This window comes from Camelus bactrianus, chromosome 8, assembly GCF_048773025.1.
Source record: "Camelus bactrianus isolate YW-2024 breed Bactrian camel chromosome 8, ASM4877302v1, whole genome shotgun sequence".
NCBI classification, from domain to species: domain Eukaryota; kingdom Metazoa; phylum Chordata; class Mammalia; order Artiodactyla; family Camelidae; genus Camelus; species Camelus bactrianus.
Window position 1 is genome coordinate 16,621,908 of NC_133546.1, and position 19,821 is coordinate 16,641,728.

The following is a 19,821-nucleotide window of genomic DNA, read 5'->3' on the forward strand; positions in this document are numbered from 1 at the left end:
AGGAGGAATAAAGATTATATATAGAGTTAGCCTCGAGCAATTGCTCTTGTTTTTTTCTGTTTGAAGACTTTCCCTCTTAGAACCTGTGTCCCAGTTAATTAACACAGTCTGTGGAGAGCCATGCCTTCTAGAGAAAAGAGATTTCCCACTATTTCTGCAAAGACAGTGAGGTAACCAATCAGTCAAACATTTCTGAGTCTTTTCTGAATGTCAGGCATAGAGACTGCTGCTGGAAATACAAAAAAGAAAATATATACAGCTGATATTCTAATTGAGAAGACAATCAAGAAAAACAAGGCAGTAAGAATCAGCATGGTGCGTGCTATTTTAGGGGAAGAACATCATATTATGGGATAATATAAAACCCAGACTTGGGAATTCAGAAATACGTATAAAAGGAAATGACAAGATTTTAAAGATGAACAAGTGGTAGCCATGGAAAAAGAAAATCATAAGCATCTTTTGAGCAGGGAGATCAACTCACATAAACAGGTAGGAGAGAGGATAGCTCATTAAAGAACTAAAAATTCAGGGTTGCTGTATTATAATGCAGAGAGAGAGAGAATATAGTGAAATGAAAATATGGGGACTAAAAAGTTGAGTCATAGATCATGCAAGACCTTTTAAAGAATGCTAACTATTTAAACATTTCAACTTCACTTTGAAGGCAGTGAAAACAACAGTGGGCACTGGTTGTTTATCTACCTACCATCCATACCATCCATCCCTCAGTCCACTCCTTCCTAACATTAGTCAGATGTTTGTTAGAGTGCCCATGTCTTCCTCAAGTTACCCATATACTTTGGGAGACGCTTAAATTGAATTGAGTTCCAGTTATCCAATCAGCCAGGATAATTCCACTTACTTGCTACCATTTTAAATCAGGTAATCCAAGCCTAAAAACAATCAGATAAACTCCCTATTGTGAAGGTCAACTGCCTTGGGATCTCAATTACATCTGCAAAATCCCTTCACAGCAGCCTTTGATTAGAATTGAATAATTAGGAGAAGATGTGTGTCAGTCTACCAGGGCTGGAAATCTTGGGGACTGTTTTAGAATTCTGCCTCTAATAATCTGCCCTTCACCCTCCAAAGATTCACATCCCTCCAAAATGCAAAATACATTCAGCCATCTCAACATACACAAAGTCTCAACCCATTACAACATCAACTCAAGTCCAAAATCTTAGCTCAAAACCCCCGGATCTCATCATCTAAATTTGTTGCAGATGAGGGTCCTGAGTGTAACCATTCAGTATGGATTTTAGAGACAATTCCACTCCATCTGTGGACCTATGAAACTAAAGAGACAGATTATCTGCCCTCAACACTCCCAGCATTTAATGGCATAGGATAACACCTGTAGAAATTCCTGTTTGAAATGGTTTGAAGTGAAAGGTAAAAAGGAGTCACTGGTCCATAACAGTTTTGAAATTTAGTTGGGCAAATGTTGGATTTCTCTTAATTACATTTCAAGGCTCAGGAATAATCCTCTGTGACTCTCAGTTCTATTCTCTTGATTATCCTTTCTTTTTCATGAAAGGTAGCACCTGTCTGCAGCTGAGTACTTTAATCAGCCTGCTTCTGGCTGCAGCCTCTTTTCATTTTGTGCTGTCTCTATGGTCCCAGCTGGCAATGTTTCTGCTATACAATTTTCTCAAGAAACATGTGGGTCTTCAATAAATTTCACTGAGCTTTACTCCATTAGAAAAAGTCACACCCACAAATCTTTTGGAGATAACACTTTATCTGGGCTTCTGCTGAGACATGATACTCAAATTTCCCACAGGCTATTTAGTTTAGTTGAGAAGATGCCTAAGGGCATACCCTCAGTCTCTTAAAAGAGCCCCTTGTGTGATCAAGTACTCTGACCTTTCGGACTTCAGGAGATTCTTAGTGAAAAGTTGTTAAGTCACATCCTCATGTCCTTCCCTATGCCACATTTGCAGAAGCAATCTCTCTTTTGCCATCTGGATCAGGGTAAGAATTTAACAAATCATCAAGTCCTGGTTCCTTTAATAATTCTTCCTTCAAAGTCAGACCACCTCCAACCCTCAGCTAAATACAAGTTAACACTCATATACTGTGCAGGAGACACTTCTCTTAAGCTTTCTGCCAACATATAACAAGGAAACTTTTCCTCCAGTTTCCAAAAACGTGTTTCTCTCTTCCTTCTGAGCTCTCACTGGCAGCAGTCTCCAAGTCCAGAGTCCTATAAACAGCCTGTCAAAGCAGTTCAGGGTTTTCTATCACGTTCCTCACAACTCTTCTAACCTCTACCCACTGCCTGATTCCAAAGTAATTTCCACATTTTAAGGTATTTGTTACAGGTCTCCCCTCCTTCCATACTTTTTTTTTTTTTTAAACAATGTTAGTTTCTGGTGTACAGCTTAGTGATTCAGTTATATATTTTTATACATATATTCTTTTTCATTATAGGTTATTACAAGATACTGAATATAGTTCCCTGTGCTATACAGTAGGACCCTGTTGTTTATCATCCATATCTTTTTATACCTGAGTACATTATAAAGCCCTGTGCAACCAGACCAATCTCTCTGAATGTTTCTCTGGACTGCCTTGTCAGAATTTCTTAGTTATAAATTTATTCTAGGAAGTTACCCAACATTTCCTGAGTTTTACAGTCTCAAGGTCATCAAATCACGACTCTTTTCTCTAAACACTGAGAATATTTTTTTCCATTTTGAATTTTGTCTCAGTATGTGGTTCTCTACACTTAGAATTCCAAAGGTGACTCATCATTTCCGTATCACCAAGTAATTCTCTTTATGGATTAGAATTAGGTCCAGAGTAATAGGTTCCTCTGCCTGTTTTCCTAACAGACCTGGATATCATTCCACTCCTTTTTTCTAGTCCTGAATTTCCTCCCACCAAATCATCCTCATTTCTAATGCTTGTATACTTTTCATTAAGCTGCTTTCAAAGAAAAATATTTTGCCAATATGATGCAATTACCACAAAAAGTAATTATAGGTCTATAATCTGCTTCAATATTATTTTTTTTTTCTTGTTAAGTATGTGCAATGAATTAATTCAAAATTTTTGGACTACCTGTATAGACTTTTTGAGGGCTGGTATCTAGCCAAGTACTCTTTTACAGCTATGCTCTGTTCATGTGCAGACTAAGCAAATGATAAGCCTCATAAATATGCAAAGCACAATATTTAGGTAATATAATAAGAATATAAGGGGACAAACTAGTTTTTGTTTCTACATTACTTTACTTATACTATGAAGAAAATAAGATACTATGGCAGCAGTCAGTTCTTGAAATATCTTATAGGCACCAACTCTCCCAACTGCTGTGTTGGTATCTGCATGGATTACTCCATTTATTAATTTTTTCTTCTTTAAAGGACTTTGGACATTGGTGCTCCATTGATAATTGTTAGGATGAAATTTTGATTATTAATGTATACCATATAATACTGTATTTTCCCAACCATTAGTTTAGAATGCATGCATGTTTATTCTTTAAACCAGTAGATAGATATATCATCAAAAGAAAAAGCTTTAAATCAGAGTATAAATAAACTGTAAATCAGTGTTAGGAATAGACTGTAAATCAGAGTGTTAGAATAAAGAAAAACATACCTTTAAAAGAAATATATCAGTTTCAATATAGACTCAGCTATTTATGTGTCTTAATATATGTATGGGAAAAAATTCTATGCTCTGAGCTTTCATTTAGGGAATTTTTTCTTCTTTGAGAATAAATAACACTTATATAAAAGCGTTTTATAAACAATATAAAAATTATACAATTAAGATATATAATTATTAAGTAACAGTAAGTCCTAAACAGGAAAGCCCAGATATATAATTGTCTTCAGTCTTAAAATGTTTCATATATTGTTATTTAAAAACTATTATGTAAAAATTTAACATAGTTGAGAATACTGGTCATGTTAACTCAAGTGATGAAAAGAGACTAGCAGACTGTTGTAGTTGCTTATAAGCCCATGATTTCCTCTCAAGTAAACTTCCTTTAAAGAAAAAAACCAAAACACAGAAGCTAAATGAAACATACTCTGGTAAGGCCACTACCAGATAGAATTTCACTTGTCAAATTCATAGTTTCCACTAAAGCCAAAGAACCTCTCCTTTACATGTGTAAACTCAACAGTGTGTAATAATGAGGTTCACTAATACCAAGCAAGAGGAACAAGGGGATCTATAGTTGGTTTCCTGGGGCTACCATAACAAATTACCACAATCTAGGTAGTTTAAAACAACAGAAATTTATTCTCTCACGGTTCTAGAGGCTAGCCGTCAGAAATCTAGGTGTCAGCAGGGTCATGCTCTGTGTGAGGACTCCAGGGGAGAAAGGATTCCAAGCCTGTCTCCTAGCTGCTGGTACTGCTAGCTATCCATAACATCTCTTGGCTTGTAGATGCACCACCCCAATTTCTACCTCTGTTGTCACACAGCATTTTCCCTGTGTGACTGTGTTTCTTCTCCTCTTTTTATGAGGACACAGTCATACCGGATTAAAGCCCACATTAATAACCTCATATTAACTTGATTACATTTGGAAACTGTATTTCCAAATAATATTATATTCTCAGGTACTGGGGGTTAGGACTTCAACATATCTTTTTGGGATACATAGGTCAAACCCTAACAGGGGATGTGGCATTAAAGGCCACACCTCTAAGGTTCTCTACTGTGATAAACTGTTGCTACTAACTCCCTTCAGGGTGCAGGGGATTTAGATGCTATAGCTACTACCAGTGGCAAATTAGTTCTTAACGATAGAAATTGTATGACAGGTGAATGCCAAATGGGAGCTGAACCTGACAACTGGTGTAATAAGCTATATGCTACTCAAGGAGGACATTTAAAATGTTATGTTTTTCTTCAACTTTCAACGTCTCTTTACTTTTTCTTCGTTTGGTGATTAAAAAAAAAAATTCTGTCTTGCATTGTTACCCTGGTTGCTTTTAGACTAGTTCCCTTTTAAGGACTGAACTGTGTCTCCTCCCCCACCCTTGGTTCCCAACCCCATTCATATGTTGAAGTCTTAATCCCAGTATCTCAAAATGTAACTGTATTTGGAGACAGCATCTATAAAGAGGTAATTTAGTTAGAATATGGTCATATTGGTGGGCTCTAACCCAAATAACTGATGTCCTTTTAAGAAGAGGAAATTAGGACACAGATACACACAGAGCGAGGGAAAGGATGGCTATCTACAAGCTGAAGAGAGAGGCCCTCAGAAGAAACCAAACTTACTGACATCTTGATCTTGGACTTCCAGCATCCAGAACAAAGAGGAAATAAATTTTTGTGGTTTAACTCACCTGGTCTGTGGTACTTGTCATGGTAGCCCTAGCAAACCAATATATTCCCTGACTCATGACTATAAAAACTCTTTGAAGTGGACTCCGTAAAAATGACCTGCACATATGAAGTCTCAAAATGTATAATTTTAAGTTGAAGGGGAGGGGTGTATTTAGTGTTAACTGCAAGCTCAGAATTGTTCATAATTTAAATAGATTGGATAAAGTTAGTATCATTGTTTCTGATGATTTTCCTTTTTCAATTAGTTGCTTCTGTAAGGACTGCCTACAAATGTAGTCTCTGGTTTAGTTAATGCAGATATTTTAAGTTACAAAATTATTACTTTAAGTAAATTCAATACTTTTAACAACAAAAACAACTATATAGGTGATTTCTGTGTGTCACATACTCTTCCAAGTGCTTTATAAACATTATTAGCTTTATAATATGCATCTTTGGGTTTCTGTAAGATAATAACTGTTCATTTTACAGATAATAAAACGGATACAGTTAATAAGTGACTGGGCTATGAACTAAGATTCAGTATACACAGTTTGGCTCCAGAGTCTGAACTCTTAACCACTAGGGTATATTGTTTCTCAGTGATAGAGAAAATCCCATCTTAAGGTAAGTAACCAAATATGGAAAGAACTAAACTTGACAATTAGTACAAGCTGACTGCTAACCAAGGAAGACATTCATAAGTTTATGTTATCCCCCAATTCAAAATCATTCTATGGAAATTGAGATACATATTTATTTTGTATGAACAAATGTCATTTGATTGGGATCTAGGAAGCTAAGATTGTTTTAACTTTGACTAAGATCCTAATGGTAAGGCCCAAGTCTGTCATGTTTACAAAACGTATGCTCAGAAGCTAGCATTAAGCCAGCACATAGCAAGCATCCTACAATCATCTACAGAACTAATGGGGATAGGAGGACAAAGTTATTTTAATATGTGAGAGAAAAGAATTGGTAAAAATTACATGAATCATAGAGGAAATTATTCTGCAAATTAGAAAACCAGCACACAAAGCAGTGAAGTAATCTGCTTAAATTCATATAGTTAAACCAAGACCTGAGACTCCAATTTCTCTATTTTTTCTTAAACATCATAAAAGTGAAATCCTATCAAAATATCTACATTACATGGTTACACAACAATGTGAATGTACTTAACACTACTGAACTATACACTTAAAAATGGTTAAGGTAGTGAATTTTATGTCATATACATTTCTGCATAATTAAAAAAAATTAAAAACAGAAAAAATCCACACTATGAAAAAATACAATTGAAATCACTACATACAATTCCTATTTATATAAATTTCCACTAAAATAAGAAAATTTAACTACTTATTAAGACAAATGTTACAATAAAAACCTTGAATTATTTAACAGTTGTTCAGAAAGTAATGAAATAGTGATTTATAAACTTTTCATATTTTTCTTGCCTTTCCCAGTTTCAGATGTAAAAATGCAAATAGCACAATAATAAAGTGGAGTAATTCAACTATTAAGTTAGCCTAAACCCACTGTGGAATGAGGAGAAAACTAACTAGGCTATTGCTTATTGCATTTCAATGTCAACAATAAAAATAAGCAGTGTGGTAGTTATTATAAGTACTCATAAATAATCCAGGTCTTTTTCTTCTCAGTTATATGAGTAAAACCAGGGATGGCCATGTGACTTGCTCTGGCCCAAGAAATGAGAGTGGAAGAGATATGTATCACTTCCAGACGGAAGCTTTAAGAGCCAAAACATGCTTCACCATATTCTCGTCTTCTCTCTACCATAGTGACTAGTAATACTGTAAAGACTGGCTGTTCCTCAGCCAAGATCCTTAAATAAAAATGGTAACGAAAAGGAAGAGAGTTTCAGCAAATCCACAAAGAACACATAGCATAAGTAAAAATAAACTTTTGCTCTTTTAAATCTTTAAGATTTTGAGAATATTTTGTTACCATAGTGTAACACCAGTCTATTCTGACTGATCCAGATATAAAAACTGAATGCAAAGCAGTTGAATAAAGAAAAGAATGGAATCCTATAAATGAAGGAGATGGAAGGACGGGCAAGGAATGACAGGATTTTGCCCCTTCACCTGCCTGGGGCAGCTGTTCCAACAGAAGGCTTCCATCAGAGTACAGATTACAGGGTATTATGAAAAATCCTGAATGACGCAGAGTTCAAGGTGAGGAGTGGAATAAGACTTGCCACCATGGGCAGGTTCCTAGAGCTAGGGGAAAGCCTCTACCATGCCTGTCCCCTCCACCTGTAGCCAGGTGCCCAGGGAAAGTAGGCTCCTCCGAAATGCCACCTCTCTCCATCCTGCCACTTGAGGAGAGACTAACAAGGTTCATCCATGAGGCACCAGGCCCATTTTTTGGCACTGAAGTACACCAGCTGCCATCCAAGTTTGCAGCCATCCTAGAGCATTTTGTCCAAAGAAGATATTCAAGGACCAAGTTACTCAAGCTACAGTTTCTTGTTTCATATTGTCCTAATAAAGGCTGAGAAAAACTTTGAACAGGACCAAGCAGTTTCTGCTGGTCAGCTGGGTAAACTGTATTACAGAACTCAAAACTGGGAATTTCATCAGTTTCATTTCATTTGTAACTTTTAGGACCAATTCATGTAATTGCACTGGCTGTGCACTGCGTAACAGCACCCACCCAAGGAGGGGAGTGGGAGACTCTGAGGCTGCATCCATCAAGAAGGGCTACTCTTTTGTATTTCATACAAAGGGCCTTCTTTTTGTCAAGATATGTGCCTATAGGCACCTTATAAACTAGCTTACTGTTCCTTACCCACATTTACCAGAACTTCTTGGAGACCATCCTTAGGGGAACTATAAAGGAGACTCATTATATACCAGACAATCTTGGCACTGACTGCTCTGGGACTCCTTGAGGTTTGATCCTTCCTCCATGAAGATTAACCATGATAACCTGCAATATATGTTTGTGAAGCTGGACCACAAACTGCCACATTCTTGTGTCTCAGTGAGGAATATGGGCATGCCACTGGCAAATGAGGCATCAGAGGTGTTCTTCTACTAGAATTCTACATTCTGCCAGCATCCCTCCTGTGGGTGGCGGCTTAAGAGAACTTTTACAGCACTACACGGATCAAATGACATCACTTTGATGTGCTAGAATGCAGGATTCCTTAACTTTGACAGTATTCATATTTTGGACCAGATAATTCTTTGTTATGGGGACTGTCTTGCACATTGTAACATATTTGGCACTAACCTTGGTTTTTATATACTAGATGCCAGTAGTACTGCTCACCTCTCCCCACCCCCAATTGTATAAAAATTGTCTTCAGACACTGTCAAATGCCCTCTGGGGGGTAAGCTTGCACCAGGTTGACAACTACTCTGCTAGACCTACACTTCAGTTTCCAGCAGGTGGTTTGAGACTGACACCAAGGAGACGTGTACTGGGACTAAGATGCTCATTACTACCTCCACCAGCCCTATAACATTTGAGGCTGATGCAGGGCACTCCCTGAGATCCCACAGGCAAATAGACTACGAAACTGCCAAGTTGAAAGGCTGGCCCTATTCCCGTCGGGTAGAGAAAAACTGAACCTTGACTTTTTGCTTGCTCTTTCTCCCCTATCTCCTCCCTCCTTCCTTCCATTAACTCCTTCTTCACTTCTGCCCTTTTCCTAGAAGTAGAACTGTGATTCCAAACCATATAGATGATTTATCAGCCCAGATAAGATGTTCCAATAGCCCACTTTGCTACTGCCCCTGCTAGCTCTGGTCTGGCATACAATGTAGACATGTCCTAGTGGTGGCTAGAAAAGTCTGAACTGCTCTCTTTCCAGCAGCCTCTTTACCTTGCCTACTTTGGAGGGCTACTGTGGGCAGAAGCCCAGGCTCAAACAGACTGATCAGTTTATATAACCTGAACAAACTGATATTTATCTAAGCAGGAATGTGGCCTGATCCTCATACATGGATTGAGCAGTCTAATGCCTGCCTTTCCACAGGTATGGCATGAAGACACTAATTCCACTGCATTTAGATACTATGTAGATCTAGATTTCTTAACCTTAACACACGCACATATACATATATATTTATAAATGTGCATCAAAAAATTTATTTCATAAGCAATAGGGGAGAGGGGACTATATTCCTTACTCATATTTTATGCCAAAGTAAGTTCCATATGAATCAAAGATTAAGCATAAAAATGCAACTGTAAGAGTACTATAAGAAAATATGGGAGAATGTTTAAAAAGGCTATTCTATCAAAGCACAAAATTCACAGGTCAGGTGAGAGACTTCTATGACCAAGCTGTTCCACTTCTACAAATTTACCTCACAGGAGTACTTGTGTAAGTGAAAAAAGAAATATATGTAACATAATATCACAACAGAGCATAATGAATAGCAGACCAAAAATGGTATCAAGGTCCATTTATATCAGATCCAGTCCTGGATGTATTAAATGTCTAGTCAACTGATGAAGACTGACTGAATAAATTATAGTACTTCAATACAATAAAATATCATGCAATTATGAAAATGACTAAGAACATTAAAATATGCCAATATTAAACAAAGGAAACTTTCTTTTTATTGACTATGTTTTAAAGTTTCTGAATTATTTTTTGTGAATAAAATCCATCATAAACAAATAAAATTCAAACAAAAATTTCAAAGTAGAATTACAAATATCCTTTATATACTGTAACTGAGAGAATTCTTACCTTTCTCTGCAAAACTTAAGTGAATGTAGTATGGCAGGTCTCTTTTGACGTAAATTCCACAAATGTAAGGTGTCATCAGCCAAGGCACTCACAAGAGCTCCCTTAAAAATAAAGTGTAACATATTTTATATAGAGTACATTTACAAACACTGAAGCTACTAAAGAGCTGGCAAAAAAATCTCCTTCCCAAAATTTCAAAACTTTCTGCAAATAGATTTAATTTTGAGAAACATTTGCCTCACCCAAATTCTGAACAGCAGAATTTGTTTTAGTATAAACTAAAAGTATTCTATGATCTAGTTGAATATTACAGGTGATAGATTTGGATTATACGGTTGACAGTATATAGTTATACAAAATTGGAGGTTGGACTATAAGTTACTTGGTCCTTATTGTATACACTTCCTTGACTAAAAGAGAGAAACAGGATATGAAGTAACCTCTCATTTTATTTGGCTTAACACAAATTCTTATGAATGTCCTCTGCCTAGATCATAATTCTACTCCTTGAATGATATGGAAAATAAAGATAGTATTCAGTACACTGTAATTTCAATGTCCAAAGGGTTGAACAATCTGACTTAATTTAGAAAGTTAAAACACTTGACATTATTAAGAATAGAGGAAAAAAAATCTTTGGCAGTATGTAAGAATCAAGCAGGGGGGTCAGTCTCACCCCAGACTTCACAAATCAGGATTCTCACAGCAAGGACTTATGCAGGTGTATTTTAAAAAATCTCCAGAGGTGATTCTGATGTATGAATCAGATTAAGAGTTTATGAAGTAAGGCTGATTTATTAAGACATATGAATGTTTTTTCCTCATGAGTCAGATGCTCTTTACACTGAGAGAATAAGACAAAAGATGCAACATGAAGAAGTTATATTAATTTCAAAAAAGAGTTGCAATTCTAATCCCTCAGGTTATTAGGAGAAATCTTAAAATCTTCCTCTTTTAAAATAGGAGAGTTTCTCATTTTCCAAGAGAACTAAAATAGTTCTGAAGACAAAATTTACATTAAATGACCTCCCCAAGTCCCTTCCACCTCTGGAATTCTATGAGGGCTACTCTACTGTTTAACTGCTATTGCTACAATATGACTTCTGGAAAGCAGAAATACATAAAGTCCACATACCCTCCCTTTCACTAGAAAGCATCCTTTTGTCTATATCCCTTTGAAGCAGAGAAACTCAAAGGATTCAGAGTATCAAAGTTTGTATTTTTCATTCTTATTTCCACCATAGTTTTGGGCCAGGTCATCTTCTTTTTCAAGATGTTTGCCCCATTTTAGCAACGCAAGGAAGAAGAGACGATGTAGAGCCAAAATGGCAATGACAGCTGACCACCTATGGTGGCTCACTTACCTACATAGGGTTTTCCAAAACTGAAAGTAAATGGTCACTCCCAATTGTCAGATTTCCATAGCCATCCACATTTAAATATTCATATTTTGCTAAGCATTTTTAAAAACTGTCATTTTTAAGTACTTAAAATGCAACGTTTAAGCATGTAAAGTAAAATAACGCAGTCATAGCAAAGAACTTTACGGTAAGTTCTATAGAAAAGAATTCTGTATTATGAATAACAACAGCATCAACTAGTTAAGATTGCTAAAATTTAGGTATACAGGTAATCAATCTGCAATATGGTATTTACATTGTCTCATACTGCTTTAAAGATATAATCTTAACACAAATATGAAGATGGAGAATAGGTTAGTGGTTGCCAGGGATTAGGGACTGAAAGTAGGAGGGGCACAATTATAAACTAAGAGAATTCCTTCATGATGATGGAACTGATTTCTAGCTAGTTTATGCTGGTCATTACACAAAATGTATGTATATGATAAAAGTGCACAAAACTACACACATACAGTGAGTGCATGTAGAAACTGGTGGTAAAATCTAAATAAGGTCTGTACTCCAATTACTAGTACTGTACTGATGTCATTCTCCCGATTTAATACTGCACTATTGTTACATAAAATGTTACTATTAGGGGGAATGGGGGAAGAGTACATAGGACCATTCTTCTGAAACTAACTGCCAGTCTATTTATTTCATAATGGAAAATTATTTAAAAATAGAATCATCTTACATATGAATTCAGCAACTTTCTAAACTGTGATTTTGTGTGTGTGTATTTTAACATTTTACAATGCCTATTATTCAGTCCTACACAGAATACTGAAGTTTTTAAAAACAAAAAAAACACTTCCTCTGATCCTGAAAAACCTACAATTGCATATTAGTTGGATCATAGTTTTACTAAATTTTTTATATTACCCTCTTTAGCTTTTTACACCATGCTGCCTCTGTTAGATCCTCTGACATGAAAAAAATAATTTCAAAAGTATCAAAAGCCAAAAGTATCAACTATTTTCTTTCTCTTATATGCATCTAAAAATGTATTCCATGGAACCTAAGGACTTAGGGGCAAAAAGAATGTCTGTGAACTCTCCTCACATCTAAGTATAGCAGAACCTTTCCTGGAGTAATTCATTTTTCTTCTTTTTATAACCAGCTTTTCCTGCCTGTCACTACTTGCAGTAAACATCTATTGTCATAGCTCCTCAGACTTTTTTAAAACCTGCAAACACATTGTTTACTCTGCTGATAAAACAGTGTTTCTCTAGCTCCCTCCAAACTTTATAGTCTATCAAAAAGACAGGCAACATCAATTACTGCAACCAATATGTGATACCAACAAGAACTTTGGACAATAACCAGTTTCTAATGGATTTTGGTTTCCTGGTTGTATTTCAAAACAACGCATCAGAGAAGTACATTTTGTTATTTATAATAAAGTCAATCTTTGAAAAAAAATTTAATATAGATTTTTGTTACATAATTTTCAATATTCCTGAAATAAAATTTAAATGCAGCACCTTGTGCCAAGAAGATTTATCTTATGCCATTCTATTTTCAACACTGTTTTGAGAAGCACCTTACATTATTTATATAACTGTCCATGATGATGCCTTAAATTACTATTAACTTTGACCTACCAAAAATTCGTTTTTGTTCAAATATTTAAACATGAATGCATGCAAGAATTCTAAAAAATGAGATGTGGCCCTATTTCATATATAAGCAGGAGAGATTAAAGCAATTCACTAACCTCATTAATCAGGAACTGAAGCTGGATTACTGCAGCTCCACTGTCATGTTGGCAATAACATTCTACTCCTGGACGACCAAAGCTGTCATTAACTTCATTAAGGAGTTTATGGTGTGTGTGGGCTTTTTATAGCAATTGATAAGCTATATAAATAGACTCAAATATTCCAATAACCTGATATTCAATACAGCATATCAGCTGAGGTCGAGATACAGAGTTAGGTTTATTACACATCAATCTGATCAGCTAGTTTCTGTGGATAATCAGAAGTCTCAGACTTCAGGTCTAAAAGAAATAAGACAACTGTCCCTTTTAGGGAAAAAAAAGTGTTAAAAACAGCAAAGTACAGAACCAAGCTAAATAGGTTCAATCTACTTTACTGTGGCCCAAGTCTTCTTTTTTCACTTAAAATAAAAAGAGGAAAAAAGCCGTTGATCTGTGGAACATCCTATTTTGCCCAAGTCAACAAACAAATCTGTAAAGTAGACAAATATTATTTTGGAGTATTGTTTTTAGGACCAATAATCTTTTTTACTGCATTTTTCATTCTGTAGTGTCATTTTTAAATAGTGTAAGCTAAAAATATAATAAAAAACCACATAACTAAGTTTATACTTGTAGCATGCTATATCACCAGTAAATATATCAGTCTTTTACAATATGCTTTAATAGAGTAATAAGCAAAAATTTATTAACTTGCATATAATAATAGGAAATGCATGGCATTTTCTATGTGTTGGGCATTATTTCAAACATGTTATATATTAACTCATTTAATAATCACAATCATGACGAATATATAGTTTCGCCATATAAACAGATAAGGAAACTGAAGAACAGAGAAATTACTGTGCCCCAAGTCACATGACTAGAAGGCATGAATAAGCATTATAGCTCCAGACTCCATACACTTAATTAATACGGTATGCTGAGTAAAGAACAAAACAAAACAAACAAAAAAAATCCAAACATAGAACTTATTATGTGCCAGGCATTGTTATATGCCTTTTACCTTCATAAACTTGAAGTCATTTTAACACACTACTACACTGATCTACTACATTGAGTTAATATATATTAAGTGAAAATAAAGTTAAATCTAAAAATAAAATTTGATGGAGTTTAATAAAATTATAGCCCTGTTTATACAAATTCACATTCAAGTGTGTAGACTACTTTTATATTCTATTAATACATGCCCTAGGATTCTTAATTAAAAATAACTGCACCAAAGCTTAAATTCCTATTTTCTATATACTTTTTCCTTTTGATTTCTAGAAATCTTCGTAGGTGGTATTTATTTTCAATGGATTTTTTTTTTCATTTCATTACTGGCAACTAACTCTTCTATTATTTTATAAATGTATAGACTATTTGAGCATGTTTAGCTTATAGTATCCAACTTTTTAAACACCCCAATTTTTTTATTATTACTATTATTATTACCTTCAAAAAATGGTATTTTTGCTACATCAATTGACCAAACGCAACTACATGAAGCTAGATTTCAAATTACTACTGTTGGCACTTGGTAGTGCCAAATCACATCCTGTTCATCCATTTCTTCTGTCAGATGACAGCAAAGACCTTGTCCTTTTAGTCAATATTTCTAATTTATAAGTAATTCTAAGAAATCACTCATTTCTAAGTAATTCTAATATTTTCAGTTAAATTATTCTTTCTGGAACCAATTAGCAGATTCTATAGTCCTACTTAACATGAATGGAGTAAAATTTCTCTTATCTAAACAGATCAGGATTAAGTAAATAAAAAAAGTGAGCTACTGTAGAGAATCATTACAATTCTACTGACCTTATTTTTTTCATAAACCATACACAATTTTGCTAATCTTGTGATACTAGCTAAAGATATTTTTTTAAGTATGGATCTATTACAATTAGGGTTCAGAATTATTTTTCAATAAAACACAGTCATAACTACCCAGGTATAAAATTTGCAGTTTAATTTTTTAAGTGGAACTTTAAAGACACTGGCAATGCTATCTAAATGCGGCATTCAAAAAGAGTCTTATTCTTTCTTTTCCAATTGTCTACTGTTGTCTTATCTACATGGCATCAGACAGGAAATTTTAACTGATTAACCTCCAGGAAGTCTTCCCAAAGTATCTATCTTACATTTCTACATATTAAAAAATACACATTTGCATTCACATTTCATCAGTTTACATATTACTAAAGTGAATTACTTGAGTATAATATTAAGTACAACAGGCATAAGCAGATTTCGGAATAGACAAAACTGATTCTTGATAAGTAAAGAACATGCAAATAGCTTTACTAATTTGGGCCTCCTGGGAAATAGCCTACTAGTCTTGAAAATTCAGTATGCCCTGGGCATCTATCAATATTTTATTCATAGAGAATGAAAAGTGTCTAAATCCAGGAAGTCAGTTACATGGAGATCAAGAAAGATTTTATTCTTACTCTATGTGACACTATCTCAGACAAAACTGTACTTTTTATGACATTACAATTGTCATTTTACTTCTAGCTAAGATGATACATACACTTTTTAATAATAAGAACCACTTACTGAGTATCTACTAAGTTTTAGCCACTCTGACTTAAATCCTCAAGGTAACTCTGAAAGGTTATCATCCATATTTTACAGATGATAATTCTGAGGCTCAGAGAAGTGGTTTTTTTTGGTTGAGGTTACTACTGATTTCTTTCCCTTTTCCTTTGGATAGGGCAGTACTATGCTGCAGCCAGCCCTGAAGGGTACTACCACTAAAAAGCCCTATGGATTGGGGGGACAATTTATAAAAAACCATTACTCTGTAATAACAGAAAGTTTAAAATCAGATTGTAAGGAATGGATATTGTTTAAGTATAACTGAGATGTTAGTGTGGAAAAGGACATAGTTTTAGAGCAAGTAGTTCTCAATCCTGGTAGTATGGCAGAATTCTGCCTCTACTGCAAATTGACTAAACCCAAACTGAGAAGAAGCCTGAGTGTACTTTTTGCTGTTGTCATTGTTTAGGGGGCCACAGGAACATCTGAGGCATGACGAGAATTTAGACATCTAGTTTTAAGACAGTTCATATGCCAACTCCTTAATTAGTTGCTGTGACCTGAGGAGAGTTATTACAGCTCTCAATTTTCTCTATAAAATGTAGATACCTATCTAGTGTAGCCTGCAGAATGGTGGTGAGAATTAAAGTTATATACAGTGTACTAAACAAATGACGGCTATTATCATTATTTAACAGAATGTATTTATTACTTTAACAAGAACTAAAGTTACAGTGAACATATCGTAATTAAGAAAATGTCAACTCTGAATATATTAGATCATAAAAGAGCAGGTCATAGATGCAAATATTCATATTCTTTCATACCTATAATGATCATTGCTTCCTGCACACATGGTTCTCCTAATATTGTCATTACTGAGTGTTAACAGTTGTATTAAAAATGGTCAATCATTATAATAAAGACCTGCCTGATAAATTATTCATTTATTGTGGCTATGTTCAAAATTAAGTGAGAAAATAAAGTATCTGAAATTAAAATGAAAAAATCCAAAAGGAAATAAAATTACATATTGAATAATTCTATAAAGATACTTATTAGATGCAGAAATATTTATTCATTAATCTGATGTCTACTCCTCTACATACGGATGAGTCAATTGTAAGGCAAAGCCAAACTATGAGGCTACATTATTTCTTGGTGTCAATTTATCTCACTTTCTAATTCTGAACTCCAACGTATTCTTTTTAAAATGTTATAATCTTCCTATCTCAGATACCTTTAGTCTTAATATTTCTACTGATCACCTATCAAGAGCTATGATGTCTACCTAATCCTACCAGTCATCTTTGTTTCTAGAGTAAACCAACAATTTCTCTGACCCATGACACATGCCAGATACTTCCTGTGCAGCTACACTGATGGTTTTTGTCCAGACAAGTACCACGGTACCTCCTGAAGAGGGCCTACAGAAGGCAAGGCTGTTTCGTTGGGAGCAGAGTCTTTAATGCAAGTCCTTGAATTTAGACATGATTTTCTGGGCAAGTAGACATTTGGTCCTGCCCAAAACGAACATAACACATTAGCCCATAAGACATTTGATGCATTCCAAAAGGTCTTTGACATTTGGTCATATTTAGTCTTGTCCAAAACATACATGGAGACAGTTGGTCCATGCCATAAGGTCTCTGATATTAGTCCTTTCCAAAATCGTTTGGCATAGACCAAATACGTTCCTGGACATTTTGGATAGGACCAAGTATCAAGGACATTTTGGCATGGACCAAATGTCTCATAAATGTTTTGGACAGAAACAAATGTCCTTCAAGGAATCCTCTAAGTAAGAGGATAAGAGAAAAAGAAATATTTAAGAGAAAAAAATAACACATTAAAATTAGCAACTAATGAAGAATAATCAGGAAGAGATATGCAAGACAGATAAGCAGAAACAAAGACTAGAACCAGTAAAATCTTTTATTTTATAATGTTGTACCATCAAATTCAAATTCAGAATAAGCATTCATCCAATTGCCTAAATGATTATTATATATTTGGTTGGAAAGGGAGGGAGAATGGAGGAATTAGGAGGCTTTTAGTACATTACCATCAACATCATAGCAGTTGAGATTTACTGAACACTTAATATGTGTCAAGCACCACATACTACCTCTCGAAAATACCTTATTATAAGTTCTGTTTTTATAAATAAGTAAACTTAGGTACAACAAAGTTAAATAATTTGCCTGAAGTCGTACAACTAGTTAGTAAGGAAGATGGGGTTTGAACTCAGACAATCTTAACTCCAGAACACACACAGACACAATATAAATCATCAAGCCTCAATGACCCAAAAAGAAAGAGCCAACTTTCACATGTAAACATAACTTTCTGACTTATTTTAAGTCATTTTAAAACTGGAGTATAACATAAAGGAAACATAATCAACATTACTAAAGTCAGATTAGTCTAAATCAATAAACTAGACCAAACATAAATTTGGGTAGCAAGTAAACATCATAAAACCAATTAGACATAAAAACATGCTAACCAAAAATTTTTTCTCGAGACTCATTTTTCATGTTACTTGATGGTAGTAAATACCTACTTTAATAACGAAGCACTATGACCAAGTATAAAAAGCAAAAGGCTGGAGTTCTGTATTCTAATTCTAGTTGAAGGTGAGATAGCCACCTTACAAATGTCATCATGTGCAAAATGATGAACCAACCAACATTTTAGAGACTAAAGCTTTTTGAGAGGAACAGTTCTTAGCAAAGTTAAATAAGATATTAAAAAAAAAAACTCTGCCTTCAAAAAACTCACAGAAGCAAACACTAGTAGAATAAAGGACAAAAAACACATCATCATCTCAATAGACACAGAAAAAGCCTTTGATAAAATCCAGCACTCTTTCATGCTAAAGCACTCAATGAGAAGGGATCTTCTTCAGCCTGACAAAGAGCATGTATAAAAAACCCACAGTTAACATTACACTTAATGCTGAAAGATTGGATGCTTTTGTGCTAAGCTCCAGGAAAAGATAGGATGTCTGCTCTTACCATTTCTATTTAACATTATACAGGATGTTCTAGCCAGAGAAAACAGGCAAGAAAAAGAAATACTAAGTGTCCTTACTGGAAAGGAAGAAGTAAAGTAAAATTATCTCTTCATGATCTTGGAGAAGGAAAATTCTAAGATTTAGAATAAACTAAGAAATCCATTAAAAAACACTATTAGTATGAATAAATGAGGTCAACAGGGTTGTACAACATAAGATCGATATACAAAAATCAATTGTACTATATACCAGCAATAAACAATCTAAACTGAAATTAAGAAAACAATTCCATTTACAATAATATCACAAATAATAAGATACTTAGGAATAAATTTATCCAAACAAATGCAAGATTTGTACACTGAAAACTACAAAACATTGTTGAAACAACATCTAAGTAAATGGAAAGACATTGCAGACTCATGAAACAGAAGACTTAATATTGTGAAGATGGCAATATTCACCAAACTGATCTACAAAATTAACATTAATCTCTGTCAGAATCCCAGCTGTTAGGAGAAACTGACAAGCTGACCCTGAAAATTTGTACGGAAATGCAAGGGACCCAGAACAGCAAAATAATCTTGACAAAGAACAAAAGTGAAGGACTCACACTTCCCCAATTTCAAAACTTACTACAGTGTTACAGTAATCAAGAAAGTGTGGTATTAGCATAAGGGTAGATATATATAGGTCAATGGAATGAACTAGGAGTCCAGAAATAAACATTTATGACAATTGACTTTGACAAGGATGTCAAGACACTTTAATGGAGAAAGAACAGTCGTTTCAACAAATGACGCTGGGACAACTGGATATCCACGTGAAAAAGAATGAATTTGGATTCCTATCTCGCAAATACTAGCTCAAACACTAGATCAAAATGGAACAGAGACTTAAATGTAAGAGTTAAAATGATAAAACTCTAAGAGGAAAACATATGAGTAAATCATTGTGACCTCAGTTAAGGTCATAGTTTCTTAGATGTAACACCAAAAGCACAGGTCACATAAGAATAGATTACTGGAATTCATCAAAATTAAAAACATTTGTGCTTCAAAGGACACCATCAAGAAAGTGAAAAGACAACCCAGAGAATGGGAAA

The 19,821-nt window shown here is 34.7% G+C and overlaps 1 protein-coding gene across 6 annotated transcripts in view; it reads right to left on the reverse strand.

Annotated features, from left to right (window-relative positions):
• The window catches only part of STXBP5 (syntaxin binding protein 5), a 153,784-nt gene that overhangs the window by 115,464 nt on the left and 18,499 nt on the right, over positions 1-19,821 (reverse strand). For all 6 annotated transcript variants that reach the window (XM_074368210.1, XM_074368208.1, XM_074368206.1 and 3 more), the window contains exons 3-4: positions 13,163-13,244; positions 10,043-10,143 (exon numbers count right to left, since the gene is read on the reverse strand). In XM_074368210.1, coding sequence (XP_074224311.1) covers positions 10,043-10,143; positions 13,163-13,244 — 183 coding nt within the window. The remainder of the gene's footprint in view (positions 1-10,042; positions 10,144-13,162; positions 13,245-19,821) is intronic.